This window comes from Clinocottus analis, unplaced genomic scaffold (genome assembly GCF_023055335.1).
Source record: "Clinocottus analis isolate CAN_PGR_092001 unplaced genomic scaffold, fCliAna1.0.p SCAF_20, whole genome shotgun sequence".
NCBI classification, from domain to species: Eukaryota; Metazoa; Chordata; class Actinopteri; order Perciformes; family Cottidae; genus Clinocottus; species Clinocottus analis.
Window position 1 is genome coordinate 6,387,053 of NW_027175932.1, and position 24,133 is coordinate 6,411,185.

The 24,133-nt window shown below is 43.7% G+C and overlaps 1 protein-coding gene across 2 annotated transcripts in view; it reads left to right on the forward strand.

Moving 5' to 3' along the window:
* Nucleotides 1–24,133, forward strand: part of plxna4 (plexin A4) — a 208,483-nt gene that overhangs the window by 142,775 nt on the left and 41,575 nt on the right. Inside the window, exons 6-12 of one of the 2 annotated variants that reach the window (XM_068585976.1) lie at nucleotides 6,793–6,916; nucleotides 10,431–10,590; nucleotides 13,140–13,239; nucleotides 13,468–13,582; nucleotides 20,363–20,563; nucleotides 21,338–21,434; nucleotides 22,982–23,172. In XM_068585976.1, the coding sequence (XP_068442077.1) occupies nucleotides 6,793–6,916; nucleotides 10,431–10,590; nucleotides 13,140–13,239; nucleotides 13,468–13,582; nucleotides 20,363–20,563; nucleotides 21,338–21,434; nucleotides 22,982–23,172 (988 nt within the window). The remainder of the gene's footprint in view (nucleotides 1–6,792; nucleotides 6,917–10,430; nucleotides 10,591–13,139; nucleotides 13,240–13,467; nucleotides 13,583–20,362; nucleotides 20,564–21,337; nucleotides 21,435–22,981; nucleotides 23,173–24,133) is intronic. The other variant, XM_068585977.1, reaches the window with a different exon arrangement.

Genomic DNA, 24,133 nt, shown 5'->3' on the forward strand with positions numbered 1-24,133 from the left:
CATTGAAAAAAGCAGCCCTCCGGTGCCCTGCACTGTCTCCCTCAGGAGACGCTATGAAAACATCATCAAGCAGGGGATTTTAATTCACAAAATATTTCTGGAAATACTGCAGTTGCAGTGCAATGATCCGCTGTGGTTTTCCCTTGTGGCTGCCGTGGCTTCTGTTGAATGGGAGGTCAGATTGTGTTTTGATATGATAAATGCACAGCGATATATGAGCTGTTTGGAGACGTTCCAATATTGGCGGTTACATCCTGCATTCACATGCAGAGTCTGAGATTGTGCTTAACATCAAAGCTTTCACATTTATTACATTTTGTCATCTCTAAATACAACTAATGATCAATAGAACAGCCATTTATTTTAAGTGTTTATATGTAATTAACTTGTAAAATTAACCAGCAATAGTAGACTGAATAATTGAAAAACTGTAATGACTGCCCTCTCTGCCAGCTTTTGTGCCCTAATTCTCTAATTTGTGTTTTCAGAAAATACAATGTAAAAAAGAAAATTATTCAATAATTCAGGGACCTAATTCCTAAAAGCACATTTTGTAAATTACATCTGCATGTCACAACACTCTTTAACCTTCATCCCCCACACACACACACACACACACACACACACACACACACCCCTGAGCCAAACAGATACAGTTGATTCATAGAGAACGTGGCCTAATGGCATCTTCAGGGGCAGCAGTGGCATCACATATGCTGGATAAACAGCCTAATAAGTCTGCCACACCACCCCGCCGTTAGATAGCTCTGCCGGGGGTTTGTTTGTTTGTGTGTCTCTGTGTGTGTGTGTGTGTGTGTGTGGAGGGGGGGGAGGGTGAGTGTGAGATGAAGGAAGTTGGTGGGGCTGCTTTTGACAGCTTCTGAAATTGTGTCTTGGGTTGTGAGAGCACCAACATCCATGGCAGAGAGAAACAGCTGTTACGTGTTTACCCAGGGGGCCAGATTGATTCTGCCCATCATCCTCTATTCTAATGCGTTTGTTTGTGTTTGACAGTAGTATCGGATTTATGGAGGTTGTTTAAAATAATATGTGCTTATGGCCCAAATTTTATTCGAACGTTTATGAAACATTGACGAGATCAGGCTCTCTCACTGTGTACATACAGTATGTTGATATACATACATACATACTGCATGTGTGTGTGAAATTAATTCCATCCCATATAGCTCTGTACTTGCAAACTCTCAGCAGCGGTGTAATTTTCCGCTTAGCCGGTGTTCTTGCATTTGTAGTACGGAACAGGGATGGCTCAGAGATTTCTACTTGGGGGCAGACACTTTACAATTCCTATGTTTTTAGGAATGGGCTTAGGAGAGACGCACATGTGGTGCGTTTTCATTTCTACGTGCGTGCACATGCGTGTGTGTGTGTGTGTGTCTGTGTGTGTGCGTGTGTTAATTTGTGTGTGTTTGTAACAGGGTCATGGCCAGTGGGCCAGGTAATGACTCTCCCACTGGCCCCCACGCGTATTTCTGCTCTGTGGGTCACCTCTCTTAATGATTCCACTGGCTGCTTGTGTGTGCGTGTGCGTGTGCGTGTGCGTGTGTGTGTGTGTGTGTGTGTGTGTGTGCGTGCCACGCTGAATGTAGATGTGTGCGATTTGACTGAATCTTTGGCAGAGTCACACACAGCCTCAGGCTATTAGTATGTATAGGGGTGTATACGGCGTCTGGTGGTGCATGGGCAGTATGGTAATGGTGTTTTAGTTGGACTACAGAGTGCCTATTTGTTGGGCATTGATTTACCACGAGCAACACTGTAGAGGCAGAAACCCAGGTGTGTAGTATACAACACATACTTTAAAGACGTCTTGTAACTCCACCACAAGAAGGTTTCATTATTATCGGTTCATTGAATATGCAACCACCTATGAAATTGTAATTGTAAAAAAATATACATATACTTGTTGACTACTTATGTGTCTGATACTTGCGTATACTTACGTGTGTGTGTGTGTGTGTGTGTGTGTGTGTGTGTAGGTGTGTGTGTGTATTTCACATGTTTGTTTCCTCTAGTGACATGAGCATTTGATAGAGCTGAGGATTGCTGGACTTTGGCTTTGGGAGAATTTAATAGCTTTCATTTGCCAGCCTGTTTGACCTTCTCTGTGCCTCACATTAGATATGCATTACACCTGAAGTCTCACATGGCCAGATACATCTGCACCCTCTCTTTAGTAAATTCTTTCTCTCTCCGCTCCCCTGAGCCCTGCAACCTGCGCACCACTGATACTGGACTAGTTTCAACCACGAGGGATCAAGCCTGGACTTCTATATATATATATATATATATATATATATATATATATATATATATATATATATATATATATATATATATACTGTCGGTGTTTGATAGTGACTTTAGCCATTGTGTTTATTTTTACCTGAGATCACACTTTGTTGTATTGAGCCGTGACCTTCAAGGCTGTTTCTAAAATTGTTCCTTTTATATTTGAAATATCTCTGTCTATAATATAATATATATACATCATCTGCACATTTCCAACCCAAGCTATGAATCAGAGAATGAAAGCTTGATTTAGTTTCGATAATCATATGCATGTTACAGTTCTTGCAGTAAATTAGACCTGTTTGTATTCATCACTGACTGGAGATAATGAATATCATTTAGTCTGTGTGCCCAAACTGCACAGAAGAATATGATCATCCTGAATAGTATGAGGAAATCATCAAATGGGCTAAATGTTAAATATTGCGTGATGAAATACATTATGACATATTATTATATTAAGACCAGCAGGGTTTGAATGCCTCTAACAGCCTCATCAGCAACGATTGCAGGGGGCTAAAAGTCCGTCTCTGCCCATTCCTCAGTCTCACTCTAATGTGTCACCTTATCAAAGGCTGAGAGAAACAAGAGTACAGATTAGTTTCCATTCAGAGCCAATCTAATCCATTCAGCTCGCCCTCTCATAACGTGTCATTGCCAGTCCCTCAAACAGCTCGGCACAACAGCGCTATTTACTCACCAAATGAATAGATGTTGGACATTTCATCCTCCTCAAAAAAAAAAAAAAAGATATCCCCATTCGGGCTTCTTATGACTGTTATTTGAAATCTAAATCGCTTTGATTTCGAGGCTACTCTAAATGCTCTATTCACTGATGTTTACAAAGGGCGGGATTGTTTCATATTGGTACAAACGATGCAATCTTTTTTTTTCTTTCAAGGTCTGTCTGGATAGTAATTGAAAACAATTATCCAGCGCTTTGCTCTGATAATACGCAGCTCTTACATCAGCTAAACCATGTATGGCATTATCTTCCAAATCAGCCAGAGCAGCGACATAAATTCCCCTTCACAGTGGTGTGGACACTCCGGTTAATCCAAATCAATATATGTACATGGCTTTTCACACGGTGAGAGGATCAGTCAGGATGCAGGAGCACTTTAAAAACAGTGCGGTCTCAGTACAGCACGTAAGTGCAAGGAGCTGCAGTGCTGTATACATGTTGCCACCGTGTGCAGGTAGATGAGGAAATAAAACCAGAAAGTCCAGTTGGAGGCTTCTCAAATACCGAAACGCCACAGTAAGATCCTTTGAGACAAATTGTGTTATTGTACAAAAGTTTGTTGTCAACATGACATTGCATTAAGCTCCAGAAAAAGTTGACTTTTTGTTTTTCCCCCCCACTGGAATGCTCTGTGTTTTCTGCGTTTAGCCCAATCTGCACCGCAGTGAGCTCATTGAACTGGATGTGAAAACCTAGCGTGCTTGAATCCTCAGGGAAACGGAGAGAGGCAGAGAGAAGAAAAGGCTTCCCACTTCCAGCTGAGTCACAGTCCCCGCATGGCCCGAGTCTGGGATGTGGAAGTTAATAAAACAACCTGTTGGCTGTTTCATCCGACCCAGCAAGTCTGTGACCTTCTGACTCTGAGGAAGAGATGAAACCCACAGTCCCTGCAGGGCTAAATGACATCTTCATAGATAAACAGAGGCCACCCAGGAACTGGCAATACGTTTCACTGGCTTGCAATACCTCCTCTATTTATGACATTTTAGATTTAATAAAGTCTGGAAAGGAAAGGAAAATATATACATTTAAAGCTGGCTTTTCAATGGAAATCTATATGAGAAAGAGGGGATGATGCACCTGCCCATTGAAACATGGTAGGCTAATGTTACAAAATGCTAGCTATTTTTTGTATATTAACAAGTAAATGAAGTACAACATGAGATCCGTTGTTTTCACTTGTTGATTAATTCCTTTTTTTATGTAGAATCTGGAATGAAACAGCTGAAGGGTCGAACCTCGAGGAAGTAGAAATTCATGCAATTACTGCTCTTTTCTTCAGATTGATGCTCTATGTTGGAGTTGAACTGTCATGTCTGCTGAGCATTTGCATAACAAGCTCAACAAAGTGTCCCCTGTCCACTTTTTAGAGCAGATTGATACACCCGCTCTAATGATCATGTATTAACAGGCCCCAGACCCGATATGCCAGGTCTAGTTGTTTCACTCATCATGTCATGCTGCCTCATTATTTCTCACTGGCTTGTAACTGCATTGCAGACGATAAAACCTGTGGGCTGCACATTTTCACCAAAGTAATTGTGTCTCATAAACATTGTGCATGGTGACTCAAACACAAAAACTAACATAAAATTGTTATTTGCTGTGAGATTAATCTAAACATGTCCTTACAGCATGTCTTGTTCACTCTTCATCATCAGTCTTCCATTCCTCATCCCCCGGTTGTTATTTACAGCAGCTCGTGTCTCATAGCGGTGTCATAATTCTGGGCCATAGAGAGCCAAATCTCTCGCTAATTCACTCATTTACTACTCCCTATGTAACGGGCACACTTCATGCCACTTGCTTATCACTTTACAGTCTCTCACCAGTCTTTTGTATCATTTAAATGTTGCATTGCATTGTGGGATTGTTCATGTTCCTTTACATTGCAGAATTTTTGATGGCACTCGATAGTGGCAACATATACACACTGGGAATAGAGTCTCAACAGTATGTGTGGCTCACAATGTAGCTGGTTATGAAGATATTAAAGAGAATTAATGCATATTTACTGTGTGAGACAATGATTCAGTCACTCGTACTGGTGATTCACGCACAGAGAATGTCCCAGTAAACGGTAATTATGCATCGCTCCTTGTCTTTTGGCCATGAAAACAAAACATACAGCTACACTGTCGAGCTACCAGCACGAAGAGAAACCTCAATATACTCATAGTCACAACAACAAAAAACACAATACAACGTCCTGCTTAGCAACCGTCTGCAGTGTTACAATCCATGGCTGTAAACAACAGACCTCTGGGTATGAAAGGAAGCAAACTGGTATAATTGTAGGTGAACGTGTGCATTTGTGGTTTTCTGTGTGAGTTTGTTTGCCTGGGGGTACGTATATGATGGGGTCTTATTAAATCAGCGCTAGAAAAGGAGGAACAGACAGGAGTTATAGAGAAGCACAAAGGAACCCGAAGCGATTAAACCCCTACTCACACCGGCTTAGCAGGGAAAGCTTCACAGAAAGCCAACAATGGCTGCCTTACTTTAAATCTTGCTTCTTTCTTGCTTTATGTTCCTCTCTCTCTCTCCTGCACTATTTACCACTCCTCCTGTTCTCTCCCTCTCTCAAACAGATTATTTCCTCTCTTTTTCTCTATGTCTGTCTTCTTTGTGGCATGTTAGGCCGCTTAGCTTTACAATACTCATGTCAGGTCAAACCCCCCCCCCCCCTCCCCTCCCTCAATGTCTCCAATTCTGGATTAGAAGCGTCTTGCTGCATAAGGTATTACTGCATCTCAGACGTCAACCACCTCGAAGGTCTTTCTTTCATTTCGTGCATTACGACCTCTTCCTTTCTTTCCTTTCATTCTTTAATTTCTCTCAAGGAGTTTTAGGACACACTGGGGTTTCCAGGTTGTTAATGCAGAGAAAGTTCTTGTCCAAACCAATAGAGGATTACACTTTATGAGGGGATTAGATGAGAACAAGAGTGTCTGGGTTTGTTGGAGCGGAAGCAGAGAAGGTTGAAGTTATATCTCACTTTGGGCCGGTTGACTCGTCACAGAACGTTTCGTTGGACATGCATGTATAAATAACTTCAGGCTTCATCAGCGTTTCCACAGCTGCTGTAATGATGAATTCATATAAACTTTCTGCAGATCCCATACCCACCTCACGTACACATTCATTTAGTTGTTCGAACTACAGGGAGTTCCCCTGCAGTATGTCGAGGGATACTGTTTGGAACCGGAGCCGGTAAATTCCTCTAACAACACAAAGGGTCCAGTCCTCCCAACTGCCAAAACCACTGTTGGACTGGATTAGACCACCTGGTGTGGTATTAAAAGGTGGATGGACCCATCCCTGCCCCTTCCCCCCACACCAACATCCACATCTCCACCTGCACTTGGCATTGCCCATGAATGCCAGTCATTAAGACGGCATCACAAAGACGAGGCCCACCTCTTTCCCAACGGAGCGGCTCCACTTCCACATATAGAGCAAGCATTGTTTTAAATGCCACCGCTCCCGCCCCTTTGGAGACCGGCTCTCCATTCACGGGCCACTGTAGCGAGAACACTGCCAGAGAGAAAATATGATAAATGTGTCTTAACTCCATCCGTCAGGGAGCGCCGGGACATTTCCTTTTTCCCCAGGTGCCAACAGGTGTAAGGGAGTAAGACCTGGTCAGGTTACTACGTCAATGTATGTGTGCGTGTGTGTGTGCGTGCATTTTTCATCCTTGAATAACACTCCCCCTCTTGTGTTTTTTCCAGGTGCACCAGAAAGGAGAAATGCGAGCGCTCATCAGAGCCCCGTCGCTTCGCATCAGACATCAAACAGTGTGTGCGTCTCAGTGTCCACCCAAACAACATCTCAGTGTCCCAGTTTAGCGTCACGGTAAGTGGATAGAAACGCACTCCTCATCGACGCTGACAAAGAAACAATGACTTGTTCTCTAATGGTTTGCCATGCCAGACGTTTCCTCTCATGCATTTACATATCCTTTACTCTGTAATAAATACATATTTCCTTTTAGATGTACGGAAATAGATAGTAGCTGTCATCACCTGATTGTATAATTGTGTTGTAATTTTTCTATGAGAGGTGAGTTTATATATTTTCCTTTCAATAAGGAAGGAACACTTCAGAAAGCATTTGTTTTAATGGAGCCATATTGCAGTATACAGTGAGGCTAGCTGAATGTGTTGCTAGTGTGAAAATCTCTTGTCTGGCAGATTGACAATATCACACACTCAAGCATAATTTGTAATGCGATGTAATTATGCTCTAGAAACTGATCAGTGGACGTTGTTAACGGTGTTGTAATCCTGCTTTACATCCTTTTACTGCCTGCCAACGTGCATTCTTCAATCCTGACCTCACAACTTCCAGTCCTGTCCAGTGAAATACTCTCCCAAAGGATGTCAACAACCATTAAACACACACACACACACGCACACACACACAGTTTAACTCAGCTGTGTCTATTGTGATTGTCAGCAACTAAATGCAACATTTTCCCCCCCAAGACATTTAATTCTAAAACAGCTGCTGGATTTAAGTGTCTTAAATGTTTTTATTTCTTTGTTGGAGTGTATTGATTAGTGTACAAGGAGCTGTGATGCATTGGAACAAAAATATGTCTCTGCCGAGAAATACAAGCATCTTTTCGGGAGTTCCTTTTCCATAGTTTCGTAACACCATCTTCCAGTCAGTACACGCTTATCTGTGAGGAGTTCATGTGATATATTGAGTAGGATGTGAAGGGAGTGGTCATGAGAAGAGGTCATTGGTGTACGTTGGTTATGTTGCTAAAAACATAAGCTATACATATTCATATGCTATGTTCTTAAATGAGGAAGCCTGTGCTTCATTTGAGAGGAATACATTCAAAAAGAGACCCGTGGGAGTTACCGTGGAATGTTAGAAAAATCCCTGTGTCCTAAACCACCTTAAGTGATGTCACATTTCAATTCCCATTTCCTCTATAGTAGTGGTTTGGAAATGGTTTGAAATCTCAGAGACTAAGTATATAAATATACAATATGATTTCCTAAGGTCAAGCCTGAATATCTATTCTCCACCCGTGTTGTTCCGAGGTTCACATGAGAGGTGTTGATTTGCTGAGGTACACCTCTGCATCACACTAATGATATTCATGGTGTGTGTGTGTGTGTGTTTTGATCCTTTAGAGAGTGTTTAACCTTTTCCCAGCGAGCAGGCTTTACCCAAAGGCTATGCAACATATCTCCCATCCAACTGATTGCAGGGCAGTTGCTAGACAGACAGGGGCTCCTCCTTGACCTTTGTGTTATTAAATATTTGTTGGGAAGATACGCCCAAAGCAGTCTCGAAATGAGAAAGAGCCACTGCTGAAATCAGACCCATTTTCAGTAGGAAGAAAAAGCCACCATTTTGTTTCACAATTAATTACCTCTTTGTTTATGAAAAGTGTCTTCTGTTATTGTGTACGCTTTGGAAGGAATTGCCTCCTGTTTGAGAAAAAATAGGATTTCAAATCTGTCATAGCTACTGTCTCACGAAACACAAATGGAATTATGACAGAATGAATCAACTCACACGCGGTTTGATTTTATACATAACAAAAGAGAAGCAGTAAAGTTAAGTAAGAGTACAGTGTCAGCAGAGGGTATTTAAAGGGTGCTTGATAATCTAAGTAGATACATTTAATAATTGTCATCTCTTTCCTGGCATCTGAAAGAAAATGAATCATTTGCAGCCAAGACTTTCTTTTTTACAATGGCAACATGAACAGCCCATCATCACATATCCTCAACAATAGACATGGTGTTTTGTAAACTACAGGAGGGCATGTCTTCGTATCCGTGTGTGTGTGTGTGTGTGTGTGTGTGTGTGTGTGTGTGTGTGTGTGTGTGTGTGTGTGTGTGTGTGTGTGTGTGAGTGTGAAAGTATGGCGTATCTTAACATGAATAGGTTATTTTCATATTCCTGCAGCCCAGCTGTGGCTAGACTTGGCCATGACTACATGTAAGTGTGGATTAATCAAGGTCTGGCTGTGTTCCCTCCTTAAAAGGAAAAATAAATGAAAGCCAGAGAAGAAGTAGAAGGTGAGAAGGGAGAGGAAGCGGCGCAGGAGATGGAGGACGTGTAAGAGATGGAAGCCCGGCCGTGCGCTGTCCATCTTATGTGGGAAGCGGTGTATCTGTTCACACCCACGCCACCTTCTTTTCATTAAACAGCAATATAAAAACAGCGCAGGTCAGCCCTTCTCTGTCGCTGAGGCAGCTTTCAGCCTCACATCACGAGTGTACTATGGACTTGCCTCAAATCAATGCCCAGAGCAAGGCCCACTGCAGACACGCTATTCCATCAATATGTATATTTTGGTCTTGACCCCACTCGCACCTGGCTCCACGACCCTCTTTTCGTACTTATTCAAGGACAGGTTGTGTTTTCATTTTTTTTTTTTTCTCCTGCTACCCCGATGCTAATTTTTGCAGAGTTGCAGAAAGAGCTTACACGCCATTTTCTTAAATGAAGAGGAAAGATTTGCATTCTCTATTTCACAGAGAGTCCAGTTTCACCTGCTGGTCCAGGTGCCTGTATGCTCACCTCAGTCCTCCTGCTATTTCTGTCCTGCAGGGTCTCCTCTCCTCATCCATCCTCTGAACTTAACTTTCTGCTTTCATCATTTCTTTCACGTTCTCCCTTTAAAACACTTTTCTTGCTGAGCCAGAGAGATGGGATGTTACTGTAAATCCATAAAACGTGGGGGGGGGGGGGGGGATTCATATATGGTTTACGGGTAAGATGGCACTGATTCCAGTTTTAAGTGAATCTATATCTTATTGCATCAGACTGTTGTGTTGTTATTTTGATGTCCGGGCAGGATGCATCTGATTTGTGTTCATATATTAACTTCTCATCATAGAGTTCTCTCCCCCCCCCCCCATCCTCCCGTGGCTCCATTGGCCTCTGACCACCGGGCCGATGAGTCATTACCCCGTACAGAACTTGCAGCTGTGCTTCTCCTCAGCAATATGGAGTTACAGTCATGTATGAAGTGCATATTGGCTCCAAGACTGGTGTGGGAATCTCAGCAAGTTGAGGGACAAATCTAACGTGTTCATCTCACTTAGCCCCGCTTCATCAATTCATCAATTTATATCAAAATGATAAATGATCTTCCCTGTGTGCTGTGTGCCGTTACCAATGTGAAGCCATTGAAACCTAACTGAATCCTCCATAAAGTACATGTTTTCTTCTGCTTATGGTTTACCGTAATACTAGAGCTGCTAATCACTGTCATGAGATCATTTTTAATTAATTCCTCATAACAACCCGGATAATTGCTGTAAAGAGGATAGTTACCATAACATTGCATAGAATACTGACAGAGTAACACATTTGTTCCATCTTTCCCTCACAGTTGGTGTTGGAGGCTCATAATGTCCCAGAACTTTCTGCGGGTGTTAACTGCACCTTTGAGGATCTGGCTGAGATGAATGGCTTGGTGGAGGGAAACCGGATCAAGTGCTTCTCCCCCGCTGAGAAAGAGATGCCACGGATTATCGTTGAAAAAAGTAAAGGTGGAACTATTGCAACTTTTTTTTGCCATTAAAAGCAAGAAACGACTCCATACCAACCAGCAGTGGATTCCACACTGCTGGCATTAGATACTGACACTGTGCCCATGCCATCCATGGCCTCTGATAACCTGTCAACGTAGCCGTAACAAGTCAGCATCAGCTGGATGTAAACATTAGAGCACTCGTGGAATGCAAACACACACACACGTCTGTCAGGGAAGCACACGTTCATGTGGAGGTTTTCCCTTCAGCCAGACGCGTGCGAGTCCTAGGGCGAAGAGTGTTCTTTGAATTTTTGTTTTCCTGTTGCCATCAGTAACTCAGTGGGCCTCGGAGCTCTGCCCTAGGACATGTTTAAGTAATTGAATGAACATTAGGTATTATGCTGCTGTGGGATCTATTCTCTCCCCTCACTCAAAGTGGATATGCTCCTGAGGGAGTGATGGGAGTTAACCCCGGTTTAAACGGGAGAATATCAAGCTGCACAACTAAGTGTTTTTACTACAGTATTTTGGCTAATTTAGTGCCTGGAGATTGTACAGTCCCCACAGACAATGTCACTGTTTCCATTCCTTTCAAGAGGCAAACAGCTAAAACATTTCTGACAATGCTCATTGCACAACCACAAATGGGGGGAAAAAAAACATGTTTTCTCTTTCTAATTCCCTCGTTCTTCACCTCCTCTTTCTGTGGTCGGCTAAGCCCGGTCTAATTGAACACAGCTCCCATCTGGGGAGGCCTGTCCCCGGGCAGACAATCCTTCATCACCAACCCTCAACGTGTCCTTATGTTGAAATAATGAAGATGCCATTTCCGTCTATACTTCCACAAAAGGACAACATGAATAATGAAAAAAAAAGAGAAAATAGATGGAACAGAAAAAGATGGTGATCCATCAATAATGCTAAAAAATTTACATACAAAGGAATGCTCACTGATGTTTTTTTAGACGCCACCACGTGAGAGCGGGTATTCACACTTGCTTGTGTGCTGCTGGTGGGAAATGTAGATATCGGAGCCAAAAACGCGAGATTAATAAAGTAAAGTAAATTACAGTGCTGGTGAGACCTTGTAGGCCAGAGCTGTACATATGCACAATTATTCAAATTTCCCTTCATCAATTCAGTACGCCCACGTGAACAGAAGCTTCACACACACAGACAATGCCGTGAACTAACACATGACACCACTGCAATTACGAAATCCTCAGATAGACGGCACACATGTACATATGTAAGGCCGGCGGGCAGCCTGAGGGTGCTTTGGGGAATTAAAAACATGTATTTAATGTGTGCCATGTCAACCACATGTACAGCTGGTGATGCTGAAGTCACGCAAACACAGATGTATAAATATGAGCTCGGAGACACACACAAATGAAGCTTTTCTCCCACACACGGTTATATACTCTCTCTGCTCCAGAAAAAGGAAAATATTCCACATTTCGCCTCTATTTGAACCTTTCATTTTTTTACATTTTTACAAGTACTCATTAGACTAAGCTGGGCTGAAAGAGAGAAAGGAAAAGGAGAGATGGATGGAGGGAAGCGACAGAGGGAGGGATAGATAGTGCTAGCAGGCTTCAAGGTAACATTTAGGTGGCCTAATTAGGACAGATCCGTTGTCAGCAGCGCTTTACAGTGATTGATGAATGATTCCTTCTTTGTTAGAGAGATGGAAAGAGACACGGGGGAGAAGAGGGAGTCGCAGTGTGGAAAGCAGCGGAAGAGACCTGCGTGTAGAGATGGAGTGAGGATGAGAGAGAGAGAGAGGTACATAGGTAGTGTAGAGACAGAGCACTTAGATGTGTGCGGATGTGCTGTTGAATTAAACATGAACTTCTTCATTAGGGCCAGACAAAAGGACACACCAAATACACATGAGGTGCAAACTTGCATACACACACTTACACACAGACACACACACACGCGCACACGCGCGCACTCTCCGTTTCATCTTCTTCCTTTTACCTAGTCAAAGACTCTCTCAGAGACTTTTTCGGGGGAATATTTTCCATCCCCAAGGGAAAAGCTTGTGCACCAACTTTTAGAGTTTCATATAGTGCTCCAGGTATAGGGGAACTTAACCCAACAAAACCTTATTTTACGCCCCCTCTCTACTCTGTGACAGTACTGCCTTTACCACGGCAACAGGCTCAGCACCTGTGGCTCAAAGCAGAGCAGGCAGCTCTTCTTCATGGGAAAATCTAATGTGACTCGACTGTGGAAAAAAAAGATATGTGAACAAGAGAATAAAAAGATTAGCGGGCAGCGGTTCTTTAAACGTGTCTGCCTGATGCTCGTGCTGGATGGGTTACAGTGAAATGCAATTATTTCTATTAATATACATGTATTTATTAAATACTGTATTGTTTCTGCTATTTGTTTGAAAAGTTGAATGAAACTCGTTGATTTCATGACTTCTGAAACAAAAGCAATTCTTGGCTCTCTTATCGTTCTTTTTCTCTTTTATTTTCAATACCTAAATACAAAACACTCCACCTTTTGAGCATCAAACTATTCATTTGAACTGTAATCTATTTTCTCTAGGTGACCATCAGATTGTGCAGCTCTATCTCAAGTCCAAGGAGACCGGCCTGGCATTCGCCAATACCAGTTTTGTTTTCTACAACTGCAGTGTGCACAAGTCGTAAGTCTATTACTTCTGGCTCTCCAGAGCACTTCTCCCTAGTAGACAGCTTGTCATAATACTAATCCCTTCGTATTGATTAAAAAGCTGCCATTGATTCTTAAACTGTTGGAAATTGTATTGTATACATAAATAATAGCTAGGCATATTGAGCTTTTTGTTCTCTAGCGGATTTGCTGCTGTTCAATACTAATTCACAACACGGGTTTCCCTCTGCTCTCCATTCAGATGTCTGTCATGTGTGAGCAGTCCTTACCAGTGCCACTGGTGCAAATACAGGCATGACTGCACCCACGACCCTCGCACATGTTCCTTCCAGGAGGGCCGAGTCAAGAAGCCTGAGGTGAGTCCAAAGCTCGAGGTGGCGATGAAAGTGTGTATTTGATTCACTTTTTGTTTTATTTATACGGACACCCGAATTATTCAGTTCCCTAACCTCCCTGGAGTTATTGCTTGGTGAGTCATACCCTCAATGGACACTTGAGCTGCTGTCAGGAGGCCCAGCATTTCTCTCAGCACCTCTGCCTGTAGGTTCAAAGGCATTTGAACTGTAGCCCAGTGAGACAATGTCCAAGAATCCCATCGTGGTCTCTTAACGCTGCTCGGCTTCAGCCGGCCTCTTTCGGATCGCGCCAACCGAGTAATAAAACATGGTGAAATAAATTGAGGGGAAAAGGTTTGGCTCTGTGACACTAATGGCCATCCATCTAGGTTTCACATGTAAAAAGAGTTATGTTAAAAGGATTGAGACACCTTTCAGCTGTAGTGCTTCCATCTGGCATGAGTCTCTTGGCATGTCTCGCTCTCGACTGCACATCAAAGGCCAGTGAAAACTAATAAAACGGAGCCATTTCCTCCTGCCCATCCCTATTCCCTGCGACAGCTTAGTCTGTCTGAATTATCAATAGTATTGGCAGCCGGTTCTATTCCCGTCGCAGCAGAACCCGCCGTAATTACGCCGCTCTGCTGCAGAGCACCAGCCACCGACTGGACGGGGGAACAGTCAGCGGATGCCCATAACCCGCCCACTCCCCGTCCGGTGAGCGAGGTCTCACTCTGATTTAGAGTCGCTGCCACAGCAGCAGGCGTTCAGCGCAGCGCGAGGAGGTAAAAGAAGGCTTTGGGTTTTGGCCTATGCATGTGTGAGCCTGTGGGTACAGTACGTCTGTGTGTATGTGTGTATCTAAATGTGTGTATCTTTTGCCTGCCTGTACTCTGTCAACTCACGGTAGTTTTCAGGGAGTTAGTGGCCTGCTAATCCTACCCTGAGGTGAGCTATGACGAAGATCACTAGTGCTCATGTCTGGGTTGGCAGACGCTGCACGGCGGACTGGGACAAGCTTAGCCAGATTGGCTCCTTTGATGAGCAGTCTGCTCTCAATTGTGTTATTCCACCCATGTCCCCCTCCCCGGGCCATTCAACCTGCGTCGACAATATTATTTTATTTTTTTTCCACAATTTCCATTATCCTTTTGAACCTTCTGCTTAGTCAGGCCCGAGACCGAGACTTTGCCGGTTTACTTTTCCAATTAACTCAGGGGCTGGTGGTCAATATTGACTGAGGATAATAATGTGTGAATCCTCTCCTATTGTGTTGCTGACTAAAAGAAAAGCATAAATAAAGCGGGAGGGGATTTGGTATTAGCACATTAATAACATCCCTTTTTCTGACGCGTCGCCGCAGAAGAAGCAGGTGTTCTGCGGTCTAAATGACTTTTAATTTGCTTTTAATTAACCCCTTAAATCCTAGGTCATGTAATTGCTGCCGGTTGTTTGGTTTGCCGTTTTGAGTTAATGATTTAAACACACATCCAAGATTCAGAACATGCAGGCACACGCACGGCTATCCGTGGAATCGTTCTCCCAAATGTCACGGGAGGCAACAAGTCAACTTTGCTCCCGTGAAATGGGACGATGTCTTTCTGCTGCAGATGACTTTTTGTGTACTATTACAATTAAGGGATTTCAGGCGGTGATCTGAATAATCCCTTAACGCTATGCAAATGATCGAGGCCAGGCAAATCTCCCGACTGGTTGAGCTTGTTGTTAGTATGCATGGCAGGGCAGAGTTAAAGCTATGCCGGGGCGTACAGTGGGCGCCTTTTTAATCATGCCAGCAATGATATGGGCACATGGATCAGACGTGTGCCTGCTGGCACATTAACCAAGGCCACGTCCCGGTTTGCCCTCCACACATCTCAAGGACTTAGACGTTCTGATGAGGCTCACTCACTGACAAAGACCGTGCATGCGGTTTCACTCGGTTGCTCTGAATACAGAAAATAGACAAAAGTTATTCCTGGCCAAGTGCTGTTGCATTTCTATAATACATAGGCTGTGCTTGCTTACACAATAAACAGTTCTGCATATTTATCACTGTTTCTAGCTGAGGACACTTCCTGTTTTCTTTGTCTGATGCACAGGCTTTCTTCTACTTCTGTCTAAAACGCAGCATGTTCAGAGCTCAAGCTGTTGCCAAGTCTCTTGTTGAAATATTCATCTGGTAAAAAGATATAAAACCCACCAAAAATATTAATGTTACTCAATTTTATCTTCATCCCCTAGTACATCGTTGTGGTGATCAATGCTGAAGAGTTTATTTACCAGGAACGTATTGATCAAGGGAGCAACACAATTTTATGAAAGAGGCAGTAATAGCTGTGAGTTGCCAATATTGGACCGGAGGAGCTTGTGCATGACATTAATTTGTCTATGAATTGAACACAGGAGTTAGATGAGTATTTGCAGAGTGAAGACAAAATGGATATTTCAAAACTGAGAATAAAAAAAGTACACAAAGTGGCAAGAAAATTATGAAAAATGATACCAAGAGTAAAAGATTGAAGAGCTTCAAAAAGACCTCGAATTGCTCTGGCATTTGGATCTCAAACAATTTTCAGTCAAATGATCAGCCGGGTTTTTAACAAACCTCCAGGTTAGGTCAACATATTTGAAGAAAACACTCGGATTCAAAAGGTCAAGCCAAGTTCTTACCGTCAATGTAATAGTGTGTAACGGATTATAACTGACCTTTCAGCACTTTATTGGTTAGAAAGAAAGATAATATGACCAAACTGTTTATTTACTATCTGGTTTATCATATAAAGACTGTGTTGCCCGGTTACACTTATTTGTTTAGCAAGTAGAACGTTATCATAACCAATAGCGATGATGGCCAAAACCAACAGGAAAACCTCAAGTTCCAATGCATTTCAATGTCCCTTCAAGAGCAAGGACAGAGATGCAGGCTGAGGAGAGGGAGGAAAAAAGTTAAGGTGAGAACTGCACGGAAGGATAGAAGCAAGGTGAGGATCAGCAGGGCAGGAGGGAAAATGAACAGAGAGCGGGAGAGTGTCTTTGCCCGAGGCTCTGAAGGAGATGATAAAACAGAGGCCAGTAAAGAGGAGCTCTTGGTAACCACAAGGTGTGTGTGTGTGTGTGTGTAGTTTATGAAAACTGAAGATCCTCTTCATCTTCACACCTTACACTGCTATAATTATGGGCCTCTCTCTTTCGCTCTTACCCTCCCTCCTCCCTTGCTTCAAACTACGCCAAGGGCTTTTACATTCACTGTTCCCACTCCGCTGCCCACTCTCTGTCACTCTCCCTATCTCCACCTTTCACACCTCCCACCAGCCTCTAATTATCAGATCTAAGTGGGTCCCCGAGAAAGAAAAGAAGTCAGGAAAGAAAGGGGAGAGTGGAGTTGACGAGAGAAATGAGAAGGGTCAGCGAGTTGGATAGGCCGAACAAAACGGGCCGGGTTTAGAGAGAGAGGGAGGGACGACGCACGAGCGTGATGGAGAAGCAGGGGTGAGGTCAGAGAAAACAATGAGTCAGCAATGGAGAGAAGAAGACTGAAGGATTTACGGTTTATGGATAAAACAAATAGGAGAGGCGGCAACTTTGTTTTGAGAAGTCAGCGCTCATTATGTGGTTATGATGAGTAATGCTGTTGACGGGTACGTTTCTCTTTCTCGTGCTTTGGTGCAAGTACTTGATTACACCACTGTTGGGCTGTCACTGACTTTCGCACAAAGATCCCACATGAACACATGTAGAAACTAGTCAGCTTCACATCTAGACTCTACTTTATGGTCTCTCTCACCTCCCACTGACAGAACTGTTATCTCATTCTTCTGCCAGGAAAACAAAATTATTCAGTTTCACCCAAATAACGAACACTTTTTCTCACTCAGGTGCAGATCGTTTCGGTTAAATGTAACAAGGTTTTTGAGGATTATCGTCCTTCTATTGGTGGGAGACAAGCAGTCAGCGTGCTGCCTGATGGATTTGTACATTTGAATCCAGTTGGAATATGTGCACAGTTACGGGGCCGTGCGATGTGTGGTTTTGTGTGCATGTGTCTGTGATTTGCATTTGCTCCCCTGCTTTTTATCGCACTTGAGTCGTTGTGGGCCGAAAGAGAGAGAGAGAGAGGGGGCGGGGGAGTGGAAATAAATGCATTGACGTTAGATCAACTTAAATGTAGACATGAATCTTAACCGAGCATCGCTCCCAACACCGCCGGCGTCAGTCGCCAGCGAGGACACACGTGTGTTTGCTCAAACCGCTGAAAGCCCACTTGGCCTCAGGGACTACTGGCAACAATCACAGTGTGTCACATTGTTGCGTCTGAGTGTGTATGTACACATACAAACAGAACAATGTGAGCTAAGTAGGAGCAAAAACACACCACACCAACAGCGTACACACTTGCTTGTTTGTGGATTCCTGGCCACATTTGGAATTCTTCATTGTCATCGAGGCAATTAAGGCATCTGTTTCCCGCTTTTATATTTGGCCGTTTCTTCCGGCACAAAATTCGGAAAGGGCTGAGAATTAAGATTTCACCGACTGCTTTTACTCGACATTTCCCTCATACCGGGGGAAAGCCTGCTACACAATTACAAAGCAAATGACTTTAGTTAGTGGCCTTGAATTAACCTGTTTGTCTATGTGTGAAAGAGTGTGTTTTTTCTGTCGTCACCTCACAATATTTACCTGAGACTGCTGCACATGGAGGTAGTTTGAGCTGTAAAAACACTCTGATGTGAGTGGAAGGTGTGTTAATGAATTGGTGTGTGTGTGTGTGTGTGTGTGTGTAGTCAGCAGCTGTTGGATTAGCTTTTTTTTAAGTTTCCCATCTTCATGACATGTTGTCATAAAGGCAAATGATGCAGGATATGCTGTCTGACTGTGGCTGTTCATCTTTTACTGTAATAGTATTCCGAGGCTCTAGTCTATTTTATGTGTGCGTGTGTGTGTGTGCGTGTGTGTGCGTGCGTGCGTGTGCGTGCCACTATCAGAGTAGATCTGTGTCCTCAAGATTCAGCTTAAGTCATACTCCAGTGCCTCCCATGCCTTCATTTCCACAAACCAGATCACATTTATCGTCCCTATTGTTCATGTGTATTAACTGGAAGAGACGTGATTAAAGACGGATTGCGGCTCACTTTGCTCTCCCACTCGTTTTCATACTCCAAATACAGCCCTTTCGTTCTTCGGAAAATGAGATTTGGAAGAGCAAACACACATGCGCCACCTCCTCCATCCACCACTGAACTCACTCACCCTGTTTGTCATTTATCTATAATGACTTTGTGAATAGTGTCACAGAGCGTTCCCCTCTCTCTCGCCACTCAGCCATCCAGTCAGTCATTCAGCCTAACCCAATCAAGTGGCTTTTAATGAACTTCAAACAAGTGTTATCACCCAGTTCAACGTGCGCCATGCTTCACTCCCCCCACAGCTCCATCCATGCGGGGGCTCACCTTATCTGCTCTCTTTCTTTTCTCCCTCTTTGACATGCTAACACTCCTCCTGTCGCATATGCTTAATATTTTTCAGTCACTCTGTACTTGTGTTGTTCCTCTCTGTCATTTTGCCTCTTTTGCTCTCTCTCTCTCTCTCTCTCTCTCTCTCTCTCACTCTCTCTCTCTCTCTCTCTTTCTCTCTCTCACCGCTCCTCAACTTTAACACAAAACAGTTTAGAGAAATACTGTTTTCTATTTCCTATCTTTACCCTCCTTTACCGCCATCCTCACCTTTCACTTCTGCTTGTCAGTCACTTCACGGTTCTTGCCGCTGCTTTTCACTTGTTCCCTCTCTCCTCCACTGATCGTGTCTCCTTTTCTCTTCTTCGTCCATCTCTTCCCCTCCCCTGTTCTCCTCCTCTTTCCTCTCCTCTTCATCTTCCAGGCAAGTCATAGCTGCTTTCTATATATATAGCCAGCAACACTTGAATTGATTGGCTCTTAATTTTAGACCTCCAATTGCCAAGCGACTCCTCTCCTCCTCTCTCTGTCCTTCATTCTTTCCAAAGTACTGCACAAGCAGAAATCAACCTCATTCGGACATCTTTTCTATCATGGACAAAAACACAAACACCACAACCAACCAAACATACAAACACAAATCATTTCAAGGAGTCACTGATGCTCCCATCCTGTAGATGATGACGGTGGAGTACCTGTTGAGCTCAGCTGGCCCTTAACGTCTCCCCAAGAGACTGATCGCGACCCAACAGGAACTAACACGATAAAAGCACTGGAACACGCAGGAAGCGGCGCATGCTGGAGATGCTATTTCATTTAATTAAAGGAATGTTGAAGTACTGGGTGGTCTGCTACACAATGAGAGTGTTGATTGTTCTGTGACTACAGTACACCTTATGTCAGTTATGTTGTAGGAATAATGCTAGCACAATTAGCAACCATCCTCTGTGTCCCTGAATAGATTGAACATGTTAACCTGGTCATGTTCATATCAATTTAATGTGAAAAATATATGGGTTCAACGTAAAAAAAAATAATGAAACCACCATATATAAACTGTTCTTTACTTTATTATCACTGACGACATACGAGAGCATGTGCTCAAACTAAAAACAAAGACAATTCTGCAACATAAAGGTAATTATAGTTTAGCAGAACACATATTTATCCCTTTCTTCCATTCAAATCCATTCAGGAGAGTCGTGTGCTTCACTGTGCGCCTCAAGTGACAGGCAAACTGCACTTCAACAAAATGACATTGCAGGAGCTCAATTATCCATTAAACCGGATAGCAAAACCCAAAGTAACACACTGTCCCCTCCCTTTCTTTGTGTCTCTCTTTCAGGGGTGTCCCCAGTTGCTGCCTGCAGATCGGATCCTGGTGCCGGTCAACGTGGTGAAGCCCATCACGCTACGGGCGAAGAACCTCCCCCAGCCGCAGTCTGGACAGAGGGGGTACGAGTGTCTGCTGACCATCCAGGGAAACGAGCACCGAGTTCCCGCCTTGCGTTTCAACAGCTCCTCCGTGCAGTGCCAGAACACATCGGTGAGAGCGAGTGTGTGCCTGTGTGCGTATTTTACTGGCAGCTTCATCATTGACCACCGCACACTAACACAATCTCTATAAAAACGCCCCATTTCTATAAAGTTTGCCCATAAAAGTGGTCATGTCTTTTCAATCTCTAGCACACACGTGCAGCCCCACACACACACACACACGCACTCACATGTTTTTCCTCTGGTAGCTCGCCTGTAGAGGAGACAAGAGCCTGACTTTGTCTCTCCTGTACCGCCTTCCCTGCGATCATGCTCCATTCACTGACTGAATAATGCATTGACATGAAAGGCTAGCATGGAGAGGGCTTTATACTGGTTTTGATGCTAATCGTCTGTTGATACAATAACATCTCATCTTCCTGTCTGTCTTCATCACTGGTTGTGTGTGTGTGTGTGTGTGTGTGTGTGTGTGTGTGTGTGTGTGTGTGTGTGTATTGTACTTTGATTGAGCAGTTCAGGCAGGAAACTGTAATTTAGTGGAAAATTATGATTCTAGCGCCCAACGCTCCACGTGTTACAGAATCAAATGGAAAGTAATCTGGTCTTTGAACGCTCTCTGGTGTGTATGTTGTGTTCGGGAATGCAGTGTTTCTACAGCCACCTGTTGATGATGCATTTTACACTCACAGGAGGATTGTTACACCGGAGCCTTTTGGACTTGGAGATGATAGACAGTTTAAAGTAGCTCAACCTTTTCTCTCTCTCTCTCATATTCTCTTCCCCCGTCTCTTCTTCTTTCCCTCTCTGGTTGCCATGGTGATAGTATTTCTATGATGGGATGGAGATGAGCAGTCTACCCGTGGAGCTGACCGTCATCTGGAACGGAGATTTCAGCATTGACAACCCCGCCCACAACAAAGGTGAGCGTGCACAGGCGTGCGCACACACGCACAGACACACACACACACACACACACACACACACACACACACACACACACACACACACTTGTGAATCCATATCAGTTTTTTCACAGCGCTTCTGCACACATTCAGTTGACACAGTCTCCTATAAACTCTCATTTAAACACACATACACACACACACACATATACACAAACACACAGTAAAGCTGCTGCTTTCCCATTGTTGCCCTTGGAGCCGGTCTCCATGGCAACAGGCGGGCGGTTTTCTGAGGTGCAGCATCCATCCCCTGATGTTGCCATGTTGAGTGGTTAACTTTAACACATCCTTTACTCTTTCCTTTCTGTCTCTCTCCACTGGTCTGTGTGTCTGTCCTGCACGTCACCGTCACCGTCCCAACTCTCCAAATGACATTTCCTACATGTAACCAATAACAATAAATATTACAGATACAATGATTACTATAATAAGCAAAGCTACATGATTATTGCAGGCTAGATGCTAGATTTACAGAGAGAACATACAACACACACATAGTATATATATATATATATATATATATATATATATATATATGCCTGTAATGTATTTCTGTCCACTATGCTGTGTGTGGAATGATAGCTCAGTGCTGAATTCATAAGCTTTTAGCCTTCTGCTGCATAGTTTGATCCAGTTTGGCCACTGGCGATCCACCAGTGAGCACCACCACACTGAGTGATCCATGCTGGGGCAGGGAAACAGCAGCATGCTGGGGGTTGTAGTTCTCTGACAGGAAAACAACTCATGTTGACCTAAGGGAGCTCGAGTCAGGCATTAGAAACATATTGTTAAAATATGGATGATATGCCAACATGACACGGTGCTGTAAGGCAAAGTTTGTATCGTATTTGTGTGTTTTATGATTGTGTGTGTGTGTCTGAGTCAAATACAAAGCATATCCTTGAGCAGAAGCGTAAAATTAAAAATGCAACTAAAGTTAAGGAGAGAGAGAGATGCTTGAACTTTGTATGTCTGTGGAGAAACCTGATCCTGTCCACATTTGATGGACAGATCACACATGTACCTAATGGCAATTAAAAAGAAAATGGCTCGCCCGTTGTCATGGAGATAATATGTTAAATGTGTGGTGAATGAGCAGCGGCGAGAGCCAAAACAGTAGAGGTAACTCGGAGACAGAGAGAGTTTATAATGATGATGATGATGGATGTAGAAATAATGAGACAAAGATATCAATGAATGCTGCTCTCAAAGTGTTCAGTTTGTTGTTTGCATATTCAAATTGACGCAGACAGACATTGAGAGATTTGGGTAAACAACCCAGATTTTTTGTTAATGTGTATTTTGAAGTGTTAAGGTGTCCATCATTTTAGAGGCCTTTGCTCTCAATACACTTGCATGCTTTTGCTGTTCTGTAATGATTTTTACAAAGGTTGTTCTCATGAGTTAACCACTCTTTTTCCCCTCGGCCCTCATCTCTCCCGCCTCCTCTTTGTTTTCCTTCCCTCCTTCTCTCTATCTCTATCTCTTTCCTCCCTCTCGCGCAGTCCATCTGTACAAGTGCGACGCCCAGCGTGGAAGCTGTGGCTTGTGTCTGAAGGCGGACCCACTGTTCGGATGCGTTTGGTGCAAAGGAGAGAACCGCTGCACACTGAAGCAACACTGCCCCCACCCCGAGAACCAGTGGCTGGAGCACAACGGCATCAACAGCAAGTGCACCCACCCAAGGATCACACAGGTGGGACACACACGGGGGCACTGATGCGTTAGTGTGCACATACGTCCATGCATTCAGTACAAACTTTACACATCAGCATCCACGCAGGCCAAGCTATGCCGACATTAATGCCTTCTGCTTGGAAGATTTCAACTCAATGGAAGAGGCGGATTCACCGGTATGTATTCAGTCTGACATTCAGCATTTGGGGGGAACAATATGTGTTACACCTTTTTTTTTTAAATGCAGTTCAGTATCTCTCGTCAGAGGTTTGAATGATAACGATGTACCAGATTTACATCAACATAAATCCTGAGAAGAGGCCTTTTTTTTTAAATGTTTATTCTTACAACTAGGAGTTGCGATTTCCAATGTGAACATACAACACAAGGACTGTCCATATAAGACCTTGAAAGAGACAAATCATCCTCCTTCTTGCTAGTTATCAATCAACTCTGCACAGAGTCACATAAACCCCCACGTAACCCCCCCGGGTGCTCCTGATAACCACAGACACCGTGTGAGGCAAATGGACTTGACCTGTGCAAGACATTTAAGAGGGGCAACGGCGCAAGGGTGAAGGGTCAGCGAGATGAAGGATAAGAGGATGCAAAGGAAAGATGGATGGAAGGACGCCTGGAGGAGGATGGATTGGGTTTACATGAAGGAGAGGTGGTGACGGATGGGTGGACCGAGCCAGAATAGAGTCATGTGAATCATGCTGAAGGAGTGGAAGAATACCCCTACAGCCTCCCTGTATCCTCATGATGGATATAAAGGACCTCTCCGCGTCATTTTCCTTAGGACCAGCGCAAAGAACAGATGGCGGCTGACTAGAGATGAAGGGGTGAAGCAAAGCGTGGATAAAAAAGACAGAGAGGGGAATCCCTTTTGGTGTCCTGGGGAGTGATAGGTTTGGACAGAGAGAGGGGCGAGGGATGCAGGAATGGAAGGTTAATCCCTTCTCAGCTGTCCGCTCTCC